This window comes from Cygnus olor, chromosome 3 (assembly GCF_009769625.2).
Source record: "Cygnus olor isolate bCygOlo1 chromosome 3, bCygOlo1.pri.v2, whole genome shotgun sequence".
NCBI lineage: Eukaryota > Metazoa > Chordata > Aves > Anseriformes > Anatidae > Cygnus > Cygnus olor.
The window spans coordinates 64,736,728-64,762,929 of NC_049171.1; the positions used below are offsets into that span (position 1 = coordinate 64,736,728).

General features: G+C 43.5%; 1 protein-coding gene across 4 annotated transcripts in view; it reads left to right on the plus strand.

The window, feature by feature from the left end:
• Nucleotides 1-17,142: 17,142 nt before the first annotated feature.
• EZR (ezrin) overlaps nt 17,143-26,202 on the plus strand; it is a 37,852-nt gene continuing 28,792 nt past the window's right edge. The window contains exons 1-2 of one of the 4 annotated variants that reach the window (XM_040551998.1): nt 17,143-17,304; nt 17,842-17,918. In XM_040551998.1, coding sequence (XP_040407932.1) covers nt 17,907-17,918 — 12 coding nt within the window. In that variant the 5' untranslated portion in view covers nt 17,143-17,304; nt 17,842-17,906. Of the gene's footprint in view, nt 17,305-17,467; nt 17,919-26,202 lie in introns of those variants that run through there. The other 3 variants (XM_040551996.1, XM_040551997.1, XM_040551995.1) reach the window with 3 other exon arrangements.

Below are 26,202 nucleotides of genomic sequence, written 5' to 3' on the forward strand. Positions count from 1 at the left end.
GATGCACCACCAATCTTCCTAAACAGCAAACATAGGCTCTTTATTAGCTTACTAGGTCTCACCAAAAGCAAACACTGGTGATCCTAGCAGAGATACCTTATCTGATTCAATAGCAGCAATGCAGCATTTGCAATTTGTAAGGTGAGAACACGTGCAACACAAGTGCATAGCACAGACCAAGAACAGGTGTGTTACGGTAAGCAAGCAGAAACACATCTCTTAAGTGACCCACAGCACTTCTACCACTTGCAGTCTTGAATATAGTCATGAACTCGGCGTATTGGTAAAATCATCCTGGCCTGTACTAATGCAAAAATCCTCAAATAGACCATTTCCATTGTCAGCCACGTTTCTAGAGTTTAATAGAGCTCTCCTCTACTCCTTAGTGATGCACACCGGTATTTCACAGAGGGAAACGGGACAAAAAGAAAACCTGACCTTATGTTTCTCCATACACTTAATTTATACAATCATTGTGTATGATGACTGCGTAAACCTAAATACAATCTGTAGGATTGGCAGGCTTAAGCAACAAGCCCTGAACACTTAGGGCAGGCCTGCATCTCGCCAGCAGGACCTTACCCAGGAAAGCCTGGCCCTGTAGTATCCCTGAAACCACGCTCTGCCACAGCACAGCCCAGACTGATGGAGGAACGATGGCGGAGCACAGGCTGAGGTGATAAGATTTATCGCTCCGCGTCCTTCACCGGTAACAGCCAGCCTTACACAGATATCATTTTAAGAGCGCGGACAAGAAATTACTGCCAGTTTTTTCCACAGTGGCACCCTCAACGCATGAGGAAGGCATGAGGGAGAAGGGGAGCGTGATCTAAAGAAGCAACGAACGAGCTAAGCCCGGCGGAGCCCCCGTGCCCCTGAGGCGAAGCGGAGCAGCATGCCTGCCTCCCTCAGCTACCCCCGCACCTGCCCCTCACTGCGCGGCCACCGCCCGCCGCCCGCTATTTATAGCGCGCTATTTTAATCGCGGCCGCTCATTGGCCGCCGCCCGCGTGACGCCACCGGCCCTCCCGGGGCAAAGTCCCTGCGCTTCCACCCCCCCCGGCTCCTCAGGGTGGCGGCCGGGGTATAGCGCTAATGGCGGCCGCCGCGCGCGTGCGCAGTGCCTGGGCGGGAAGGAGCCCGGTGGGGAGTCCCGGCTCGGTTCCGGCGGGGCCGCCTCGGGAGCGGCTCCCGGGGCGTGGGCTGCGCTGTGCAGGCCTGGCTGCGGAGAGCAGGGATGCTGCGGCGTCCTCCCCAGCTGGGCATGGGGCAGGCGGGAGTCGCCCCGTGACCCTCTGCCGCCTGTGGGCTGTTCGGCTCCGCGCTCAAAATGGCGGCGGGGGTGAGGGGAGGTTCCCGCAAGGGCGGGCGCGGGGCTGAGGGGGCAGCGCCCACCGAGGGCGAGAACACCTCATGATGCTGCTGTCACCTGTCTATCGATGCCCTTGTAGCGGGGAAGGGGTAGAAGGCATCCACCCCCGAGAAATGGGGCTGTGGGCATGACCGTGAGGGGACCTGCGGCTTCCACAATTGCTTTGGGTGTCGACCTAGCTGTGAATGTGTGCCATGGGACCCCCAGGGAGCAAGTGCCCAAGATTTACAGGAACATCATGACAGAAGTGCCACACATACGTGCTTATGCAGACCTCTGACGCTGCTGAAATGAACCTGCAGAAGTGTCCCCACTGTGTCCATCTCTAGATGTAAATACACACAGCCTTAAGTTGATGAAGCTTCGCTGATTTTGGTTTCCAGATAGGAGCACTCACAATTAGCCCACTCCTCCAGGACAGGATGGCACAGCATCTTACGGCTCAAGTCACTGAAGGTTTATTTTTGGCATATAGCACAACCTTCTTGAGAACATTTACCACATGGGCTGTGTGTTACCAGAACTCAGCGCCACTCAAAAATAGCTTCCAGAACACCTGGCAGATAAAAGATGTGTTATTTTCATACTCTGTATTTATAGAAACAGTTTGTGATTATGGTTGGGATGTTTTCAGTAGCTGCAGTCCCTCTTGTCTCCAGCAGGTCTGCTAGTATATCGGTATGCATCTGATACTAAGGTCAGAAAACTTCCCTAGGAAAGATGAAAGACTAAGATTGCCATTTTGTGCGGTCAGAGCTCAACACTAACTGCTGTGTGTTACCCCATTCTGGGATGACAGATGAGATATAATTGCCTGGTATTCTTACGTGGGTGTGGATTATTCTCCAGTTGATCAAACTCTTATCAACTAAGGCAGCACTCAGAAAGTCCCAACTGCAAGTATTAGCTTGACAAACCTAGCAGAAGGCTCACCAAGCAGTGATAATTGCCCCCCTTAAATCTTGTGGAAATCGTCATCCCTGGAGTCCTTGGACGTAGTAATCGAGGTTGCAGCAGTCAAGCTGCAGATGGGTGTTGTGGGAAATCCCTATTTCTACAGCCAGAGCTGCTTCTGGTAGTCAAACAGGTTCAAAATCCAACAACATACTGGTGTGGCCTCATGATACTTACATGTATAAACCCTTCATCTCCCAGAGGAATTTGTCTGTGCAGGCAAGATCTGTGTTAATCTGGAGCCTGAGCCAAAAGAATCCTGGAGGGCATCTGCCAGGGGATAGACCTACCACGTGCTTAGCACGCAGGGAACAAAGGGAGAAAAGATATGGAAGAAAGTCTTTTTACAGTCTTGTGTACTAAAAGCTATAGTAGAATATTAATTGGACTTTGACTGGTTCAGTTCACACCATTTCCTGATTTAGACCATGTTTTTGGCAAGTGGAGTTACAACATAATATATAAACTTTGCAGAAGCTGTTTCTGTTTGTCCAGCTTCTGTCACAGGATTTCAGAACCTATTTCTGTTATGGCTTAAAAAAACTAATTATTCTCCAAAGTATTTAATTGTTTAAAGCAAACATTTGCTACTGGTCATTTGATAGTTCTAGAGAACGATCCTGGTTATGCGTCTTTTATGCACACATTTAGAGCTGTGTCATGCTTTATTTGTATTTACATATGAAGTACTGCTGAAAGAAGGACAGAGAAATGCATTATTCCCAGCATCTGCCCATTGATTCATTAAAATAAAGTTTTCTTCTTTCAGAAGGCAGTTCATTCAGAAATTTCCATAGTCTATACCATGGGGTTTCCCAGGCTGTCACATCTGTACCACTACCAAGCCATATAAAACAGTGTACTGTAAAATTTTACACAGCACTTCACAGAGCTGGGCTCTTCCATCACTGATAATCACATCTAGACAATAAAATTTGGGATCTCTTTCCTCTCACATTCAAAGCGTCATTAAAAGTCAATTGAAACGTATGAGAGTCCTTTCAAGAATTTTAGTATAATTGAGGACATGCCCTCAGTGAACTTTTTTATAAAGCTCAGTGCTAAATTGTCTTTACTTGGACAAAGTTTGAGATGGAGCAGAAAGTAAATTTTGCAGTTTTCACATAATCTGCCTCTTATCTGGTTAGCTCTACCCATGCCATGTGTCTTAAGCTGCTCTATCCAAACAAAAATAAAAGTAGGTTCCTGATTAACAATAGTCTTAATTTTAAGACAATTTCCATTGACTGGAAAGTCCAGATTCATTGACATTAATGTTCCTGAGTATGCAACGTAACTTTAGTCTTGTTCCTCAAGGAGTGGTTTTGGAATGATCCACACCTCCCAAATGCTTCAATTAACGACAGTTTAAAAAGAAAATCAAGACTTTCTTATCAGCTTAGAAAACCATCCGTCAACTAAGATCTCAAAAAAGTTTTTATTTGGATGAAGATTTTCCAGCCTTCAAGCTAACTATATCAAGTGCCTGCTCAAGCTGAGCACATCTGATGATATTTGGAAAATAAACCTTGACTGTTGGGCTTATCCCCTATAACTGAAGCAAACTTAGATTCTCAAGGCTCTCATTGACTTTACTGGGAATTAAATCAGGGCCTGTGCCAAAAGTAAAATGCAGGTAATTCCCCAACATTAAAAATGTGAAACTGCATTGTTAATGGAAGCGTTGATTCGTTTTTTATCTCTTAAATATCATAATTGTAGGTTACTGCAACTAAGTTTTAGCACCACCACAAGACAAAGGCATCACCAAAGAATGCCAGTGAAGTTTTACACTCACTGAGAAACTCATCTACTGCAGCTACTACATCTGTCTGTGAGTAGTGTTGAAAAATTACGTAGATCCAGTTCCTGTCTTGCCAGCGCCTTGGCTACCAGTGTAGTGCACAGCTTAGTTTTCTGAAACCCCAGAATGGCAGAGAGTTAACTGTAACCGTTAAAGAACAGCTTGTAATTGAGGAAAGTTAAGGAATGATGTTTTAGTCATGAAGGGTGATTATTTTAGGTTACAGTTGTTCACACATTCATAATCAAATGCATAAAATCACATTCTACCTGCCTCATTAATATACAATTTGTAATGCACAGGAAGGGTAGACTGAGTAGTAGTCTCTGTCCTTGCATTCAGAAGGCGGCTCTTTTAAAAGACTATTGTAAGGGGCGCTTACATTAAGGGAATTTGTCACACACAAAGGTTTCTTACCACAGTGAACCAATTCTTGGCAACCTAATGAGAGTCTGAAAATCTGTTTGCAAAGCCAGTCTTGTTGCTTGTTGTGAGTGTTGCTGCATAGGAAAATAATTGCACCTTTTATCATGAAAATGTGAGCTCCAGAGTTCAGGGAAACAGCGCGCAATTTTGTAGAAGAGAACACAGAGGTCATTTTGTATGCATGCTCATTAAGGAAAGGAATTGCACCGGAATGTGGGAGGATAGAGAGTAAATATCAGAGAAAGTCCTATGTCTGCAAGAAAACAGGGCAGTTTGTATGCCACAGAGACTTATGATGTGCAGACACTATAAAGAAATTTTCAGTTTTTACTGAAGATCATAGTCACTAGAAGTTGTCTGTCTGCTGTACCAATATGGATTAGTCTGGATTAGTCAAGCAGTGTTACTCCTGTGGAGAAGCAAACAAACAAACAAAAAAGAATAATGAAATCTGAAACTTGCTCTGTGATTTAGGGAACAAAAATAGAGGAAAATCTGCCTTTCACACAGTGGCAAATATGACAGGACGATATGGGGTTTGTGCAATTACGTATTTATAAATACTTCCATTTTTTGAAGAATATTTTAAGATGCTTGTAAGAAATCAGTCTAATGTTGGGAAGTAATCATGACCCCTTGTGTTTCCTTTCTCAGTCTTCACTTTCAGTTGCCCATCCTGGGCCTGATCCTGACTGACTGAAATTCATGAGACTTGGAGTAAGGCCAGGGTCTGTCATATGCTGCATTCAAGCTATGTAAAGCAGAACTCATGTAGAAATAAGAGAAACATTGAGTTTAAAAGGCATGTTGTGATCATTTCCAGTTCCTCGATTTTGTCATTGACAAAGTTGATTTACTCTCACGTGGTCGTAGGCTGGTAGCAGAGCTTGGGCTGGACCAAAAGCACTTGGTTTTCTCCAAAGTCTTGTGTTTGCTCACCTGACTGTGCCAGTACTCCCATAGAAATGCAGTACTTAACACAACTCAAGTGTTTACACAGTGCTGTTGTAAAGCAGGCCATAAATTACTTCCTTTATGGATATACCAGGGGGTACATTCTGCTCACTGCTGTATTAATTGGGTATCAATTATTAATGAAAAACAAAACAAGAAGAATAGTAAAACCAACTTGTTATGCTGCTAGGATAATACAATATTTACTGGTTGCTGTAGCAGGCCCTTTTTCTCTCTCTTGCCAATGCTGCCCCATATGCTTGCAACAGTGAAGGTCCTCAAGCAACCCGCAGCAGTCTCTTCCCAGCCCCAAGCACCTGCACCAAACTCACCCTGTTTATGGCAAGGGTTTTATTAACTGCTTACACAGAACAAAACTCTTCGTCTGACAGGGCCGTTGTGGCAGGGCCTTCGTGGGTAATTCCAAGCAATCCTCACGTGGCAAACCTCCTTCCTGGTTGCTGTCTATCCTCCAGTGAGAGAGTGTTTAAAGCAAATTCAGGATGAGCAACACCCTACTTCCTTCTGGGAACAAGGATTGCTCCATGCCTCGCTGCACCATCACCTCCTGCCCCTCCTCGCCTGGGGCGTGAACAGAGGCCCTCGGCGCAGCTCCCAGCCGGGGTGAGGAGCGAGGGGTCAAGGAGGCATGGGAAGAGGCAAGAAGAGCTGCGCGGCAGGGTGGCTTGAAGAGCACCATTGACAGGCTGTGACTGGGAACAGAGCAGGCACTGGGCAAGCAAGTGGAGAAAAAGCAGCTTTGGGTTGGAGGTTGCAAAACAAATTGTGGAGCAGAGCCGAGCAGCCAGGCTTTTGAGGGCCCCAGGAAGCAGCATGTGGGTGCTGAGGAGCATAGCTCCAAGCTGGAAATCTTGTGTACATAATGAGCCTGGAAGCAGGGAGAAGGAGAAACTTCAATAATTCAAATAGTAGGCTTATATTTACCTTCTCTCTCCCTGTTTTTACTTAGGTGTGAGCCAAATCTGGCTGACCTCCCTCCCATGAGCACTGCCACCAAACACCATCTAACAAGCCTTCCCAAAAAAGGAGTCTATGCACATAAATACCAGAAGTAATTAATGTATATAAAACAGAACACACTGGGGAAAAAAAAAAAAAAAAGGAAACCTGAAAGTCATTATGTTGAAGATCAGATTAAAAGGAAACGAAGCTGTTATTTTAAATAATTTCTCCTCTCTCATTCCAGGACAAACAACACACACGGGCATTTAGCTTGAGCTTAAAACTAACAGGACAACAGTTCTGACCAGCATCACTTCAAAATCCCCTAATTGTCACAGCTTTTTATCATTTCTGAAGCCCTGATATGTTCCATTCATGTCATCTTAGTTTTCCAAAGAACTGACAGCTCAGCCCTTCCACCTCTACTTGTGCTTAAATAAGACTGCAGAAGAAATCAGGCAATAGCACCATGACTAAAAGCAGCATCAGGCCTGTAAACTCTTACTACCTTCAGATTGTCATGCACAAACTCTTAACTTAGTATTTGATAAGGCTCATAAACAGGTGGATTGCTGTCATCCTACACTCAGACTGACAGAATCGGTCTGATTCTGACCTCACGCATGTGCAAAAGAATTTCTGACTTTGTCCCTGTATGCTAGGTGCAGGTCTTTGGATAATGCTTAAACCATGAACACAGTCCAAGGTTATCATTTCACATTAACAAGGGTTGTCTGAGAGAGCAATCTAAAGTAACCAGTTAAGAATTACAATGGGAGCCTGTACTGAAGTCATGGAATTTTCTCCACAAGACCTCTCGGTTACAGTCCTGGTCTTGACTGTGAAGGGCTTTGACATTGAGGCAGGACTTCAAGTCTGAGTCCTGTGAGAAAGGGTTCACTTACAAGCATTGCTCACTTGCATTGAAACAGCTTCCAGAGCTTTCATTTTCTTTTCTGCAAGCAGAGTTTCACTACAGCTGAGTTTGCCATAAATGGGTTCTACAGAATTATTTAGTGGACCTAAAAACGATTCAATCACCTCTTTCCTAATGTTCTGAGATTGCTTACAGGCTGAATTTGAATCCATCTGGGAGCTGAATACATGGCATTGCATTTCTTCGCAAAAGAGGAATAACCAGGTTATTAGAAGAACATGAAAATAAGCTAAATTCACTTTTCAATCCTGCAATATGCTTGTCAGTGCAAGTTTTACTGGGTTCTTCAAGGATACCTATTACAGAAATACATTGCTTAGGCACATGTAGTTGCTGCAATTTTTTTCCTATGCATTAACAATTTAAAGAAAAATGTTATACCTGAAATTAAAAACCTCAATCTCAGAATTTTACAGCTCTGGTGAAAATCAGTGTTTAGAGATTTTAGAGCCAGGAGAATTTTGATTATTTGCCTCAGCTAACATGAAACTCAGTCAGCAATGCCAGTAACTTTTGTTTAGGGCTTTGTTTGAGTTAGATTGTTCTGCTGAAATTTAACACCTGCAAAAGCAAACAAAACTTTTTCTTACTTCTTATTTAAGCCATTATTTATCTACCATAGCTGTGCAGTGGCATTTGAAACACAATACTTAATTGCTGCTTGGAGCATAGAAAAAGAGATCGTTTCAAATACTACACATAAGCTACTGTGGGGAAATGGTCAGCGTAATCTTACTTGAAACAGCACTATTTCAAAAGTCCTAAGCACTGCACTAATGATACTGCGTACTGCATTTTAACATAATTCCTGTACAGAAGGATTTTTTTGTTTTGTTCTTTTTTTTCAAAATAAGGGTGAAGACTGAACTCTGAGACAAGAAAGAACTTTGTGCAAGAGTCTGTGCTGTTATCTAAAGAACACTGTTCCTTATCTCTACGGACCCATACAGCACAGCTAAACCCACTGCAGTGATGAGTGAGCAGTTATTTCAGGCAATAGGGGTGGAGGGTGGAGAGCAACACAAGGAAAGAGCACTTTTAGATGTCAGCAAGGGTAATACAATAGAAAAGCATTCCTTGCTGGGACATTGCTCACTTATGGGACAGTCTTCTAAAGGATCGGGAGAGTTGCTATCACGTTGAACGTAACTGGAAAAAATACTGCATTGCTGGAGGTGGTTGCACTCGGAGAGAAGGAGCTTGGGTGCTGAGTGATGACCAGGATGGAGGTTTTGTTAGTCCTGTCCACATTGCTTTCCTGGGGAACCTTATCTGCAGGTCTCTAGGATGCCTCCAACTCCTCCCAGGCACACCTCCTGTGAGGGGGGTCCCCACGTAAGGACGGGTGGCATTCCTCGTGAGCACGTCCAGCTCTTACTCCACCCCGTGAATCAGCTGCACATGCACACCCAGTTTTGTTGTCGTATCTAAGGGCCGTTTGGCATTTTCTTGTCTCATAGCATACGGCAGGTGAAGTGAACCTAGGTCACTGTTGGTCTTTCCACCCTTCTCAGTGCTGCTGCCCTGCCTTGCGGAGCAGCCGTGGAGGGCTGGGCAGCAGAAGTGCCCCACAGGCCTGCACTGCCGTGTCTGCCTGGAGTCGGCTGAGCCCTTCTCGCAGGCTCTCGCCAACAGGCCTCAGAGACCAATTTCCCACAGACGGTAGCCAAGAAGCTGCTCACAGCCCCAGGCCCAGCGCACTCAGACACTCTGAAGTGAGGTCACACCTAGGGTGTCTGCGTTTCAACATGCGGTGTCAAAACCAGGCCATGTTACCTGGTGTGGCCTACTACAAAGCCCTTACGTTAACCACATCCACATGAGAACAGTCTTTGGCCTTAGAAATGACCTCTGCAAAAAAGGCCATGGCTAACACTGTACTTCGACCTCACTCCTCATCTGCCCTGGCAGAGAGACCACAGTCAGGGAGAATAACACAGGGCAACCCACTCTCGCATAGGAAAGTGCCACACATAACCATGTACGCATGCCTTTGGGCCAACATGTTTCACGCATGTCTACAAGATGTTCCAGCTCTTGAGCTCCTGGTCTTCCTCTGATCAAGGATCAAGGTGCAGCTGGCTTTGGAGATAATCCAAGGCAAGTCTACGATGGTCTCTAATGACCATATGTTTGTGCTAAAACATGCAATGTAAAATCTGCAAGGCCAAATGACGTTGGGAAAAACAGACAAACTTCTTGGATACAGAGACTCTACTTCATGTTCGATTGCTGCAACTACAGTGTTTTTACCACAGCAGGGTAATTAAACATACCAATTAGCTCATGAACCATCAGCTCTGGGGTCAGCAGATCCTCAGTCTCAACTGAGACCAGATAGAGGGACACAACACCCTGTTTCTGGAGTCCAGTAGCACCTCGCCCTTCTCCTCCCACACCGTAAGTGATTGAAGGTCAAAAGAGAGCCATGGACCAGCAAATCTGACTCCAAAGGCATTGCTAGCAATTGCTGGGAGGTCATGCAGAGGAAACCATGGCACAAAAGGTGATCATACGGTTACATGTTATGCGTAATCAAATAGATTTTTTTCCCCTCATCTTACTTTTGTCTTTTATTAAGAGACCAAACAATTCATCATGCAACCTTTTAAAGATAATCAACACATCAGTAAGTGAAACACAGAGCTGAGCTCTGTTTTGCCTAGGAGCAAATCATCTTTGTGTGAAATACTGGTTACATCTTAGGCAGCACTCCAATTCTATTTCAAAGGTTCAAGTGGTACCAAATTAGTACCTAGGTCCTGAGTTACCTACTGCAGACAGGTGAAATTCACCTGCTATTTTAAAGGTAGCATAATGATACTATTTTTCCAAAGTGTTTAAAGGAGTTGCTAGCCAACACGCTACAAGACTCTGGTGTTTACCTTTTGTGTCATGCGTCAGAGGTAATTACTTCACAAACTAGGTGTGTCATTGGGAAGCACTGAAAACTCCCTTTGTTTCAGGTTACCTGAATGCCTCAGTGCAGCAGGTGAGCAATAATCAACCTGATCCCCTTCTCCTCCAGTGAGGCCTCACAGAAGTTACTGGGTTTGGTAGCCTCTTTGTTTCTGAGTTACTGGCCTTAAGGCAGCTGGAGCTGATTAGATAAGGTGACTGTATCTGCAGCCTTTAAATAAAATGAATTTAGTTTGCCCTTACTGTTTAGCAGGCTTGTTGAAAACTAATTAAGGATATATGTATCCATTTGTAAATTGTATATGAGCTGTTTGCTATGAAACACAAATAGCTTTTTCCCATGAATGAATATTTAATTGAGGTCCAGGTAAGTCCTTACAAAATATCAGAGTTAGAATTTGGGTCTGGTGCAAGTAAGCAGTGTTCTGCTTTGTTTAGCAATGTCACCCTGCTTATACCTGCCTTGTATTTGGTCTTACGTATTTATCAGTGCCCGCCTGTTTTCAACATTATTGTGTTATCATAGAGCAAACAGAGGATTTCCTAAGAGACAGAAGGATTCTTGTACTTCAGCCTCCAGCTTAGTATCTTACTCGTGATATACCAAGGTCAAAATTGCCTTCCTTTACCTGCAAGAAAACCTTCTACTGTATATTCTCTTCTGATTCTGCACTAGTTGTTCCCTGTGCAGACTGAATTGCCTTTGGCCAGCTGCAGTCTGAGTGAAGCAGAAAGAGATTTTGCTCCTAATCGTAGAATCATAAAGGTTGGAAAAGACCTTCAAGATCATCTGGTCCAACCATCACCCTACTACCAATGCCACCCACTAAACCATGTCCCCAACCACCAGGACCAACCCTTCCTTAAACACCCCCAGGGACGATGACTCCACCACTTTCCTGGGCAACCCATTCCAATGCCTGAGAAGAAATGTCTCCTAATTTCCAAACTAAACCTCCCCTGGCACAACTGGAGGCCATTCCCTCTAGTCCTATCACTGGGTATCTGCAAGAAGAGGCCGACCCCCAGCTCCCCACACCTTCCTTTCAGGTAGTTGTAGAGAGCAATGAGGTCTCCCCTGAGCCTCCTCTTCTCTAGACCAAACAACCCCAGTTCTGTCAGCTGCTCCTCACAGGACTTGTGCTCCAGGCCCCTCACCAGCTTCGTAGCCCTCCTCTGGACACGCTCCAGGGCCTCGATGTCCTTCTTGTACTGAGGGGCAAGTGTTGCTTTGACATGCTTTTTTCTACAGCAGAAGCAAGTGATGCAGAGTAGTGAGGTTAATGTAATACCAGTAATAAATAGCAACCCAAAAATTACTTGTTTTCTATTTCTCTTGTTATTTGATGTATTTTTTAAGGCCAACCAATCTTATGCTACAAAGTAAACCTAATATATAATGTTCAAAGGGGAAAGGTCTTGTTGTATACAGCTTTTAAATATTTGAGACTAGGCAAGATATGGAGAAAACATCTGAAAGAGATGGTCCTGAGTGGAAAAATAGGGTGGAGTGACAACTGGGACTCTCTGAGCTTTACCTAGTAACCTCTACCTCAGGCAATTCCTCCAGTTTAAATTAGAAAAAATAATGGAAAACAATCTTTCATTGACATAGCTGACATTAAATGGCATAGTAATGCACAACATATATTACTGACTTAGGTGAGGCAAGAGCCATGCTAGATGTTTTATCCTGGCTCAGTATTTAACTGCAAATTGCATTATTGATACTGCATGTTCTGGAGTGGAACAAGAAATACAAGCACCAGTCAATGCAAACAACTTCCAGAACTTCTACTGAAATAGCATTTAGCCGTGGAGAACTGGAAAGGTGTCAGAATCACTGTCACTCGGTCTTGAGTCTGAGATTTAAGGCCCTTCTAATGTTATAGGCTTGATTTGAGAATCACTGGGCGAAACTCAACAGCTTACTTTATGCTGAAAGTCAAACAACATGGTCCTTCTGATCTTAAAAGCTGTGAGTCAGTACGATATCACAGGAAAAGAAAATGTACTTGATATCCATTAATTGTACATTTTATTCTGCATGCTTATTTTAGCCCTGAAATTCTGAATTTTGGTGCTCTTAGTTAAGCTGAAATAGCTTATTGTTTGTATTTTTGGACTCTTACAGACTCATCCCCACAGTGAGAGCAATATAAAGACCAGCAGTATATACAATTATAAAACAACTTGGAGTAAAAAAAAATCCTCTGGTGTGTAGATTATTTTTTTTTCCTATATATCAACTAGTGAGTACTCTTTTTTTGCCTCCACCTCCTTTACTACTAACACCTGCTGTAAGCATATAGAAGCACGTGAACTAAGTCAACACTATCTGACCTGCTCTTTTTGTCAACACTGTCTTTATACATCTCTGGTTTGATGTTAAAAAAAAAAAAAAAAGAAAGAAAGAAAGAAAAAAAAAAGAGAGAGAAAAAAAGTGAAAGAGCTGGTCCCTGTAGAAGGAGTTCAAACTTGGAGGGAATATTTGCAATATATGGCACTGAGCTCTGCTTTTAATCAGACTCCAAATATAAAAGCACAAAGGAAGATATCAAGGTAAAATAGAGATTACCTATCCAGGGGAACTCCCTTCCTCTTTCCTTTCTTATCGTATGCATTAAGATCATTATTTCATTTTGAGACGTAAAAGCTGTGTTGCCCCTAGTTTCCATTTGCTTCAAGTCTTGGACAAACATGGCTGGATTTACATGTGTGGTATAATCTCCACAAATTCAGCACATCGTGAATTTCGTTTGTCACTTTATACATTTTTAAACAATGCTTTGTGATGTGATTGTTCTCCTTCAATAGATTTGGAAAACTCTCATTACTTTTTCTGTTTGTTTATCTTTGTTGTTAAGATCAATAATTCACTGTGGATTTCAGTTACAGAGACCATTACCATAGATTTTCCCTACCTGATCACATGTAAGTTTAAACCTGCCTTTACTTAGCATGTCCCCATACAGCTCTGTGATGGTGAGCCAGAGGGTAATGTAGTCTCAAGAAATACTTGTGGGTGCAGCTGGAAAATAAAACGAATGCAAAGATATGGGTCTTCCAGCATGTAACCATTAGATAATTTAACAGGGTTTATTTCCAGGCCTGCATTCACCTACCCATTTCTTAGTACAAAATGGACTTGTGGGAATCCACACTTACTGGAAAAACGCATTGATTGAACTTGGCAGAAGCTTCTCAATTAGGAACAACCTAAAATGAGGAACAAGCTTTGAGCTCTTTTACCTTGTATATCCCCTTCAAAAGAAACCTGGAGAATGTCAACAGTGCTTTGACAGAAAATGCTGGTCCACGGTGACCTGAATTTGTCGGGTTTTCAATAAGCTCAGTGTGGGTAATGAGGAAGCAGCTTTCAGTTCAGGCAGAACTAGAACTCACCAGATCCTTGGCCACACTTCCTGAAGTGTGACATTTCAGGAATTATAATGCCAATATTTCAGGAATTGTAATGAGGAATAAATTGCCTATTCACAGTCATGCACGATGAAAGAGAAGCTATTGTCAATATGTTACAATTCCTTTTCCTCCCACAGCTGTTGCAATTGACAAAGAAAATCATCCTCTTGACTGTCCTAGGTGAGAGCAAATCTCTTTAGATCTATATAAAGTGGCTCAGAATGTGGTACCCTTCCTTTTACCTGCTATACCGAATGCCTGCGAGTTGTCGAGGGGGCAGAGTTAGCCACTCTAAATTTCCAGTTTAAAAAAACAAACAAACAAAAAAAAAACCCTGGAGTAAAAATGCAAAGAAATCACCAGAGATGCTACAAAACTCTTCCAACCACGCCTTGCCAAAAACTCTAAACCTGGATAAAGCTTCATATGTGTAGAAAGGAGGAGTTCAAGTCTGTCTCTTGTTGAGACCACTGATTTCGCATGAGCAACCAAGAATGGTGGTTTTAGGATACAAGATTCCATATTTCCCAGTTCCAGGATGATCAAGCTTCGGAAGTTTTATTTTGACTAAAACCTGGCTGGCGCCAGACCTGTTAAGCAAAAGCCACTTTATAATGATAAGTTTAAGTAGAACAGCAAAATTAAATGGGTCTTTCTTTAAAAAAGGGAAGGCAGGCTTGATTAGGTTCTTAAAATGCAGTTTGGTTAGAGGGCAGTAGGGCACAAGAGCTGTTACAGGGAAGAAAACAGAAACTGGGTTCTGCTACTGACCTGCTGAGCAATCTAGGTCCTTTCATCACCTCCTCTGCTTTAGTAATTCCTGTAAATTGTTAGTAATGCTATCCTCTTAATAAAGAAGGTTAAGTGTTGGATCAGAGTGGCTCTTAATCCTGTAACTTAAAGGCTTCATTTTGATTTGGGTCTTATGCTTGACTGTGAGATCTGACAGAAAATGCTGTAGTTAGGGTGGCTATAAAAGCACTCTCCTGCTTAGCCAATGCCTACATCTAGAAGTAACCGTAGATTTTTCATATGAAAATTCCCCCAGCTTCCACATTTGTATGTTTTTTCATATTGCTATTTCTGCCCTAGACTTTTTTGATGGGAGTTGATTGCATGACTGCTCTGACGTTCCCCCACCCAGACTCCAATGGGGATTCAGTCCGTAAGCAATCTTAGACAATGCTTATCAGTATTATACGTGATGCCCATGCTCCAAAAATTCAGTGTGCTGACTGTCAGGACGCTCTCCAGAAAGCAAGAGAACAGAGGGCTTTCATCCCCTCTCTGGAAACAGGAGCTAGACTGGCTGCACTGCATCTGCAAAGAATGCACAGACTTCTATATAAAAGAGAAGAAGGGGATAACATTATATTCCTTTCCATCCATTTTTGGGGGAGGTGGGGAGTGAAACGTAAAGGAAGAAAATCAGGGGTCAGCTACAGAAGAGAAAATCAGCTACAGAAGAGAGTTTCTTACTGTAACAGAATACCCTGCCAAACTGAGAGTTTAGTAAGTCACTGGTGCTCTGCAGCCAAGGTGGTTTGAAAACATACCTCACACAAGGCAAAAGCCCAAGAGGGAAGCTAAGAGTCTCTAACATGTGCTCCAACCTGTCAGTTGTTTCTCGCTCCTTCCACAGAAGACAATTCTGCCTGTATGCATTCAACATGTTCTTGTTGGTTGCGTTTGGGTGGAGTGGTGTTGAGTAAGCCGGTGGTTATGGATACCATTGAGGTATCTATCTTTCCCCATATATTGCAGGTGATTGTAGGAGAATGGCACAGGGTTAGGTGCTGTGGCAAACAGGAACCTAAAGATTGTATGTTGCCACACTTAATTATTAGTCATCTAAATTCCTTTTGCCTCTACCTCTGTGTGATTAGGAAGCAAAGGTAAGCGTAATAAAAATTCAGGGGGTTAAGCTTGGGTACATAAATAACATGGAAACAAGCTTACCTGACTGATTCAAGTCATTGAAGAGATTAGGATCTCTTAAATGAGGCATCACTCCAATATGGAGCCCCTGGTTGATGGTTTCCGAGCCCATGCTGAGCTTCAGACAGGAAAAGATTTGGAGAATGGAAATCTCCCTGGATCAAAATGGGCTTCCCCTTAAATCTGTGCAAAATCCCCTGTTTCTAGGGTATGCAGACACAAACATATTTTGGCTTTTCTTTTTTTCAGAAAAAAAAGCCAAAATATGGATGTTAACACTAAGGAATAAAAATATCTCATCTCTATATTTTTTGCATCCATGTATTCCCCCCCCTCCCCCCAAAAAAATAATCCAAAAACACTACTTGGTTTCTGAGTGAAAGCTACAAAAACTGGGTTGTTTAAGTATTTCTTACTTGGAACAGTCGTTTCTTGTGCTTGGCAGTTTACCCAAAACAGTGGTATTCTGGTCTGGTTCATGTCCCATGTCCAATACCCACTGAATCCTACTGAATCCCAGCATTAACTTATTGCTTAAAAAAAAGAGTACAGAAAGTATCCTCATAAATCATATTTTATTAAATTAACATGATGAAAGAACATCTCAGTGGATTTGTTCCATCTGAAAATGGAAGCCGTATCTGTTCCCCAAAGATGTTTTATCCAATGAACCTTTCTTAGAAGCTGTTTCGCTTAGACTATTTCTTCTCGCCTGATGTTACATGCTGTCATGCCGCTGGCTCAGTTTTGACAGTATAAAGCTTCTTCTAATCCCTTGGGACCATGCAACAGGAAAGGAACATAGCTGCGAATTCTGTCAGTCTCCAGCTCTGCTCCCCTCCCCTTTCTCTGACAGACCTGATGCAGTAACATGTCTTTCATTTGAATGTGGCACTTCCAGTTGCCTGGAGCAGTCTGTGAGGGAGGACACCGTTTGGATCTTTTCTAATGCGGGACCTGAAGAAAACACAGGGGTGTCTTTTTTCTTACCAGCCCTTGATATCTTTCAGGGTCTCCCCTGCCTTATATTTTTTCCATTTACTGGTTGTTACTCGCTTTGCTTTGCAGCTCCCCATTCTCGTCCCATGCCTTTTCTCACCAAACAGCCGCATGCCGCTTGAAATGGGGATGTTGCAGGCAGCGGCTTGGGTGCAGGCTGCATGATTTCCTTAACCTCACAGCTCAACTACATGCCATCGCCGGCACAGCGGAAGAGCTGCGTCCTACACGCTGTTGCCCATGACTATGTAAATACGAGCTGCTCTTACGCCCAGCCAAGCGAGGAGATGCTGCAGGAGGCCCGCAGCTCCTGCAGAACTCACCGATACTTTATCTGCAGGAGCATGTTTATGGATGAAGGAGGACAAGGAACAAGGGGCAGAGACACGGACTGTGTGTCATCTTTGCGTGTCTATGAATTGTTAGGCTGGTTGCACAATATTTTTTGGTCTCAGCGGCCAACTGAATTAGTCCTGTTGCTTTGTACTGAGCTTGGATTTTCGAACTTTTCTTTCTTGCTGAAAACGTGCTTCGATACACAAACCTCTCATGTTCTTAAGTAATCCCATCTCCTGATTTTGGACTTCTGGGGACACGCTAACTGTTGGGACACAGGTGCAGGCGGGGCGCGGCACGGCGGCCATGTTGTGACAGGGCAGGGCGCCGGGGGCTCCCCGCGGGGGGCTGAGGGGAGGCAGCGCCCGCGGGCGAGGGGCACGGAGGGGAACGAGGAGGAGGAGACGGAGCCGCCCCGGCAACCCGGCGGGCAAAGGCAGCCGCCCGGCGTCGCCACCCCGCCCGCAGGCACCTGTTGCCCGTCGCTTCGAGGGCAGCCCCGCCCCGGTGGGGGGGGGGTAGGGGGCGGCCGGGATCCCCTCGAGGAGCCGGCTTCTTCTCCCCCCTTCTCCGCCGTGGGGCGTCGGAGCGGGGCCGGCCCCGCAGCTCGGAGGGCGCTGGGGGAGCGGCGGGTAATGGCCGGCGGTGGTGAGTCACTGCCGCGGCCCCACCTGCGTACTTAACCACCGCCGGGCGGCCGGCGCCGCACTCGTGGGCTGCGCTGCCGCCGTGGCCGGGAGCGGCTCCTTCCTCCTCTTCATCCTCAACCCCTCCTCCTCCTCCTCCTCCTCCTCCTCCTCCTCCTCCTCCTCACAGGGCGTTCGGCAGCTGCTGCATGAGCGTGTCCCTCTCGAGCCGGGGAAGCACCGAGAGCGCTGAAAATGCCCAAGCCGGTAAGCTTTAGGCACCAGGAGCACCGCGGCGGCTTAACGGCGTGCGGGGAGCGTCCCCTCGGAGCGACACGGAGCCCTTCGCCGCTGCCCCCCCGCCGCCCTCCTGCCTCCTCGGGGGTGTGCAGCCCCCTCCAGGGGCTCTCAGGCGGAGAGGTTTGGGGCTTCTCCGTTTGTCCGGGATGGCAGAACTGCCCTGGTGTCCGTTTGGTATCGGCGTGCGTTTGTATACGTGAAACGCGCGTCTGAAAGCGTAGGGTAAACGCTTCATCTTCGCGATTAAAAGCTAAATTCCAGGGCATTAATGCCTTTTGCCACGGTGCTACTGGTGGGTCTATTGCCAGGTAGTCTCTACTATTAAAAAAAAAAAAAAAGGTAAAAATAAGTAACTTTTTATTACTATTGAAGACAGATAAGTTTGCTTAAACTTAGCTTTTTTTTTTTTTTTTAATTACTCCTCATTTACTTTTTTGAGCTTCCTCCCCCAGGGGTTTGCTAGTGTTTGTTTTGTTTTGTTTTGTTTTTAAAGCCTGCTACGCTCTGCCAGTTAGAAACACGAATTCTCCTGAGGAGCTAACTGCCTAATGCAAAGCTGTGGGTATTTGCTGGGGCAGACGTGCTTCTGAACCCCGACGACCGTAATCAGAGCAGATTGTTGTGGCCCTCTGTTTGCAACAGAGGCAGTGCCTCTTAAAATGCAGTGCAGTAAAGGAGTAATGTGATTATTAGCTACGCCCTGTGGAATTGGAGTGAGCAAGCTTATCTTTATGGTCATAAGCAATGGGCGTTCTACCACCATAGCATTAAACTTGGTTTAACTTACTTTTTTTCGAAACAGAAGTGCTTAAATTATCTTGCACTGTAGTTCCTGTAAACTTCAAAAAAAAAAAAAGTAATGCACTCAGTCTTTTTAAGAAATGCTAAATCTCCAGTCTCCCTGGATGTATTTAGACAATAGGAGATGACGTATTACAGCATAGAAAAGTGTGTATTGCAAGGGCCCTTCTGCAGGTGGGGCAGAAAATACGTAATTTACAAAGCATGGACATAAAATTTTGTGTTTGTGTGTGGATAATATGTCTCTTAGTATTATTAGTCATTTGCTAATTCCAGGGTGCTTTTCTTGAAAAGCACAACTTAGTTCAGGATTAAGTTGTACTGGAAGCCATGGATAAGTGGAAAAAATCTTTAATCTCTTAAAAAAAAAAAAAAAGCCCATTTTATCTGGTCTGGGTATGCTCTTATTCCTTCACAGATGGTGATGTTTTTGTTTGTTTGTTGGCTGACTCACCAGTGAATAACAAAGGTGAATATTGTAAGCCCCCTTCCACTGGGGAAGGACAACTGTACTCAGATGATTTCTGAGATGTGACCTACTGTCTGGAATTCATGGTGAAGACTCTGTCAATAGTTTGTATAGTGTAAGCACTTTTTTTGCAATCTGCATTTAATCCTCTGTTCAGTGGGGCTAACTGCCATCGTACTGGAAACAGAAAAGGGGAATTTTGCCACGACTATTTTAATACAACAATTTAATGTGACTGCTTCAGACTGAGACTGAATTTGTGACCTTCCAACCCACCTCATTTGCTCTTAATACAGCTAAAAAGGATTTCTGACAGTTTGCAGGGTACGGTGGAAAGGGTGTAAAGATGTCACTCCAAAGGCAAAATTGTGCTTAGAGAGAGCATGATAACAGCCTTTGTGAGGAATGATAGCATTAACTCTGTGGAAACACAGGGAGGCAGTTTTAGTTTCTGATCGGTCGAATATATGGGTACTAAGTATTTGCTACGTACAGCTGTTTGCAGGTCTTGTCGGCTTGGCATAAGTAAATACAATGTTGTTTGGCAGATTTCATGTTGATGTGGGTTACAGTTTGACAAGCTGGTCATCAGTTGTCATCTTAAAATCTTTATTTCTTAGCAAGAAGCAAAGTTTTGTCAATCATCTTCTCCCTACCCCTAAGAAAACTAAGGTAAACCTCTGTGTAAATCTTTTATTTTAACAAATTGTGCACCAAGGCACTTACAGATCATGATTGGAATTTAGTCTTTCACAGTAAACTATTGAGTCCACTAACACTAGAACATTAGTGATTTTGTATTTTAATGGTATACCACAGTGAAATGCTATAAAGCAAAATATATTCCAGACTCTGTGGTAGCATTTAGTTGTAATTAGTTGGATCTGATGCATGTCTACAGTGCTCAAAATAAATCTTAGAAACCTTCCAGAAAATAACTCTAAAGTAACTTTTTTATAATAAAGGCAAGTTAATGTGTAATTTAACACAGACATTCTGCTATGTATAGCAGTTGCATAACAACAAGATCTCTGAGGTAAGCTATATATGTATAACTTGTTCCCAGTTCATAAGGGTTTTTAACTGGGAGTTCATCAACAGTTCAGATGCTTAATTTCCATCTAATTTGTACCGTAGTTCATCAGGTTTTGCAAATGGTGAATTATTACATACAAAAGCGCAAGAGACATCACCTTGTCCAAATCTTGTTTTGTTATCTGAAAACAAGTGAAATGCTCAATAAACTTATTTGATCAGCCTCATATCTGTTCGTTACTAGAGTGCCTGTGCTCACTGCATTTTTCCTATATCAATATGAATCTAGTTCATTTATGTTTCACTCATTATGTAGATGGTATTTTAGCTGAATTACGTTCTTTTGCAAACCAAACCAATCTAATAAATAGAATTGCAGGGCTGTGGACTGTTGAACGTTACTTACAGAAGGAGAAGGAAATGTGATCTCTGTTCTATAGACCTCTTAATTTGATCGGACCTATCGGCATGCTCTGTTACTGTTTTTGAAGGTGGATTTTTTCTTAGAAAATCTCTTAGGAAAAAAAGCCTTACAAGAAATGAAGTCAGCTTTGCAGTAGAGCATTTTCTGTAGTGTCACACAAAAACCTTTAATACTTGTATGCATGTATATAATGCTAAAGAGAGAACAGCAGTAAATGCAATCTAACAGCTTGTGGTGCTAAAGAGAACACAGGTGAATAATACGGAGAGGCACGCTTTTCTAATATATTTACTAACGGCCTGTGTTCAGAAAGCCAAGCATGCTAATGAAATGCGTCAATACCGTGGTGGTGGTATTGGTGATGCAGAGGGCTACCATATAAAGGGGTGTAAAAGCCCCATTTCAGTGGTTAAACTTGGAGGGGTGGAAGAATGTCCCTCGCTATATGGGCTAAAAGGATGTGGATTGGTCGTTGATAGAATGGCTGTTCCTGTCCATTGACCTATAATCTGTGGGGTTTCTCTAATGGAAAGCACTAATAGAAGGTGCTAGTGATAGCTTTCATAGAAGATAAGTTACCATTTTCAATGACATTTCATTGTCCAGAAAATACAAATCCAAAGCAGAACCTACAAAAGGCTTTGAGGATGACTGGAGGCAGAAAGCCTCCTCACAAAAAGAATGCTGGGCTAGTTTAGCCTGGTAGAATTAAGTTACCTTCTCTCTCCCCTTTAAAATAAAGGGTTTAAATGACAAAGAGAAGGAAGAAATGCTTTAAGCAAGACTCGTTGTTTAGGAGACTCTTAAACATTAGAGCAGTTAACTTTTTGGTTGCTTTTCCTTCCCCTGTCACCCCCCTCCCCTCTGCCTTGGTCTTATTAGGAGACTATTCCAAGACTTAACACCCTTAAAGATAAAGTCTGACAAGGATATGTTTTAATGCTGCTGTATGTAGGAGTGCGGAACTGGAACTGATGACTCAAAAGGTTTTTCCCAGTCCTGTGTTGTTATTAATGTGCTAGTGTGTGCTTGGTATTAAGTGGTTAGACGAGTCCTCCATACCTGTTTGCTGTTGAATATACATGCGTTCTCAAAATGAACATGAAGACTGCGTGCAGGTCTTTTGCCAAGCCTTTTGGTCTCTGTGAGCACCTTTTGGCATTACAATTCAAGAGGTGAGTGTAGCAACAGGAATTCAGTCAAAATGCAAATAATAGTAATTATTGGTATTTCCCAGATCTTCCCAATTTGTTCTTGACTGTGTGTCTTCTAACTGCACGTATGTTTTATCTTCAATTTCTTCAAGTCAGGTTGCTATAATTGTACTGAACTTAAAAAAATCATAACCATAAGTTCTCATAAATAATTAAAATACTCTTAGCTTATGGATAGCTTTACATTAGACAGTAATAAGATTTTTGCCTTTCCTTGTAAGCACAAATTGCAGTACACCAGATGATACGGTATTTAGTGTACTCGGTACCAGGAGGTGTATAATCTAGTGCAAAAAGTAAAGAAGTTTATATTTACCATATGTGCAAAGTCCTAGTCATGGCTGCAAAAGGAAGGTGAAGGATTCTATTAATAGTAAAAGTAGGGAGTAGTTCACAGACAAAGTTGTAAGAGAAAGAGCTCACAATTGTGCCAAAAACTCAAATTACTGTATGAGCTGAATAAGCATTTCTGAGGTCAGTTTGTTCTCTAGCTGCTGCAGAGAAATCAAGGGTGTTAACTGTTAATGTTAGCCAGTACTTAAAGAATTTCTTAGCCTTCTTAAGGGGCAGAGGGGGGAGATGAGCCTTCCCATTCTTCTTCCTCTGCCCACATGAACATCTTCCTCTGTCCATACACATGCACACAAAAATGAAGAAAAAAAGAAAACAAACCACAGTGATAAACTAGGACTTCTTGAGAATAAATCTTGATGACCATTGAAGACTCCTGCATCAGTGTCACTCTTGTTTGGCACTCTGTGTCCAAAGAGCTTTAAGCGCACTGTAAATCCCATAATCACTGAATTTGACCTTGAAGGAAGGCAGTGCTGCCCGAGATCATTGAACCACGCTGCACACTGTTAAGTAATATATCTTGGCTGGGTTGTGTTCTTGTTTTTGAAACCTGGTTTCAGCATTAGGTAATGTTTAGTCTGTGAGCTGAGAAATACATCTCTCTGCTGAAGCAGCTGAGGTTTCAGGATTTTACTGAGCAGTGCACAGGATTTTCTCCTTCTAGGAGGGGGAGAAAATTGTTACTGTGTGAGCCTAGAAGGAAGGCTTAGCCTGGTGTAACAGCTAACGATACTGCCTCCACAGCGCTCACTTGTTCAGATCCAGATTTTGTTTCTCTTTCTAGTCCCTGCTTCACAATGGAAAGTATCATCTGCTTTCATCTTTGAGCGAGCATGAGTAGCATGTGCTCGGCTGGGACTGCTGAGCACCTGACTCTGTCAGCTGTCAATTAAAATAAAAATCCTGAGTCAAAATTAAAATAGTGGACTCTCCTTCTGAGTGAGGAGGACAAACTGTTGCTTAATACCAATGACCGTTGTATTTAGGACCACTTACACATGTTCCATAGCTTTCTGCTAGCTTTGAGATGTCGGTATGGAATTGCCCTACAGGATTACTGTGCAGTTGATTCTCCCTCCAACTTTCATGAGCAAGTGCTCTAGCTATAGTGTAAAAACCGAGCAACATTGCCAATACAGCCTCTTCCTCTCTTGATTTATAGCATGGAAATGTCCCCGTTCACTGTAGCAGTCCTAACCTCAGCATGGGATGTGCGTGGACATCCAGTTGATGAATCTTGGGCAGAACAGAGCTGCTCAGCTCTGCCAAGAGACCAGCAGACACACGGAGCAGATCTGTGGGCTGCCCACCCTGAAGATGTAGGGATTGAAGAATCTCAAGCTTGTGCTGGGGTGCCGGTATTTAGCCTGACAAGGCCAGCAGAGGACTTCACAGGCTGTACTGCAGCCACTTCAGAGTTCTTTGTGGGAGCTCAAGTTATTCTTTAACATCTTGCTGAATGCACTTTAATCGTGAAAGCTTAGCTGGCTTAACTTTTTCTCTTTGTAGAGAGAAGTGATTATACAATGTTCCTGATCCACAAAGTATGTGGTATAAATTGGCAGGTGGGTTTGCATAATTGATATATAATGATCTCAGCATCGGGGAAAATAGCTTTCCCCTTTAAAACCAATGCAGCCTTGCAGGGCAGAGTTTCCAAAGCTACTTTTTCTGCCCCCTCTGTGCTCTGTATGCCTTTTGTGAATCACTAGGACCTATGTTTGGCATCACATTTCAGTAGTGAAGGGCCTGTGAAGTTTCATGTCAGAACCCCATAAGCATTTTTAGGAGTCAGACGGGTATTTCACCAATCTTTCCAACTTTTCCTGTATTGCCTATAATGTTGCAAGAGCAACCTTTTTGTGATTAGCTGACGTTCCAGGACTTGCAGTGGCCTTCCTTTATCTGGGAGCAAACAGTACCTGTCACATAGTGTTTAAAGTACCTGGCTGGGAAGTTTAAGCAGTGCAGCGAGTTGGGCGTGTATCAGGCTGTCGGGCTATTGTAGGCGATCACATCATATAATCCCACTCATAAATTTTGCGAATGCCATGTGATGTGTTCCGCCGAAGTCCACGAGATAAAGTGAAAGAACCTGATTATAGAACAGGTAAAACAGAGGGGTGAGGTATCAAATCAATAAATCCCTCTCTGACAAATGGATTCATAACTACAATGATGAACAAACACACATCATTACCCGTGCTGGTGTGACATGTTGCACTGCTATTTCTCCTTAAGCAAATGCAGTTCATGTTCTTCCTGCACTTTGACTTCTGTAAGAATGTGGCTGGCCCCACCGGGTCAGGCGGAAAGCCCCTCCAGCCTGACGCTGCGCCTCTGTTGTTGGCCAAAAGCTGATGACTGAGGAAGAGTGTTTGAAAGATATGCACCATTGCTTTCCTCTGAGCTGCTGGGGTATTGGAGGCCTGAAGTTCCTACATAATGAGTTACTAAATGGATTTCTGTGCACTTTTCCAGTCTCCCCTTGAAAATATGTGAACTCCAGCATCTGTGAGGCTGTCCTAGATAACCTTCACGATGTTTGAGAAGTTACCTACAAAACTCCTTGCTGCAGCGCTGTTTGAAGAACTGATTTCTCTTGTTCAGAACTGACCAGCTTTGATGAGCCCTGCTTTTTCTGTTGTTACAGGCAGTGAACACACTTGGTCCTTGTCCACTCTGTCCATGTCTGTCGTGACTTTGTGCTCTTATGTCCTAGCCTGTGTTAACTTCCTTCCAAACTGAGAAGTCCTAATGCACTTGGTTGATCCTTGCGTAGGATTTAGTTGTTCTTTGTAAACTTTTTCCGGTTCATGTCTGGTGCAAAATAGTTCTGCCTCTTGTGATGTCTACATCTGGGAAGAGCACCGCTATTGAAAGCTTCTTTCCAACAGTCGGTTCTTGGTCTCCTCAGACTCTCAGAGCATAATCTTAAGAAAATAAGTGACAGCCTCTCCTTGTGGTCACACAGCCCGTTCTGCTACAGTCTAATGTGCTGTTCTTCTACTGCAGAAGAACAATCATTGTATCTCGTGCTAGTACTGCTCATGCAGGGTCTACTGAAAAAGTGTTGAGTGCTGGCAGGTTACTTGTTGCACAGTATCAAGGTGAGTATCTGTCAGATTTTTTGACTCTTAAGAATTATTATTTTTTTCCTTTATTTGTGCATACTGCACTATAGAATCTACACCTCTGCATAAGCATTGGAATAAAAGGTGCCAATATTAGTGCTAGTATTCATGGAAAGCTCCGAGGCTCTTGCAGCTTTTGTTCAGGTAATTCATGCCTTCAGCCACTGTTCCTGTTTGTTGCTAGCTGCTACTGTGAACTTCAGCTGCTGTGTAAATCAGTGCCTGCCTGCTCAGCATTTTCGTTTGGAAACAACGTAGATATGAAGTGTTGTTTTTGTTCTGGATCAAGACGATGAGATACTCAAATATTTTGTTTTTCTCTTGTGGGGATTGCGGAAGGATCATGTTATGTAGATGACTAACATAAGTATTAGAGATGTAAAGTTACTTTAAAAGATTATGAAACTAGAATAAAAGTTAAGAGCTTGAACATCAATATCTGCACTTGGCCTCATGCTAATATTTCTGATGGAAAACCACAAAAACCGTCTGGTTCCTACTGAATTCTGACATGGTGAGATGAGGCTTATTTGAGGATTGGTTGTGGGGTTTCCTTTAAACTTCATGCGTAGAGCCTTAGCTTGCAACTTCATTATGTTTAATTGGATGTGATGGTTGTCATGACAAAACAGTCTGTGTGTGGAGCAGTTTGATCTAGAGGCCTCCGGCTTCCCTCTGTATTTATCCTTTAGGTACAAAGGACCTGTTGTTGCTGCAGTCTGTGTTCTTAAATCTGTCCTAACGCGCACTGGGGGCAGATGGCTCGTCCAAGCAGCAGTGCCATGACGAGTCTGCTGTCACTGGCTGCATGCTTGCTCTT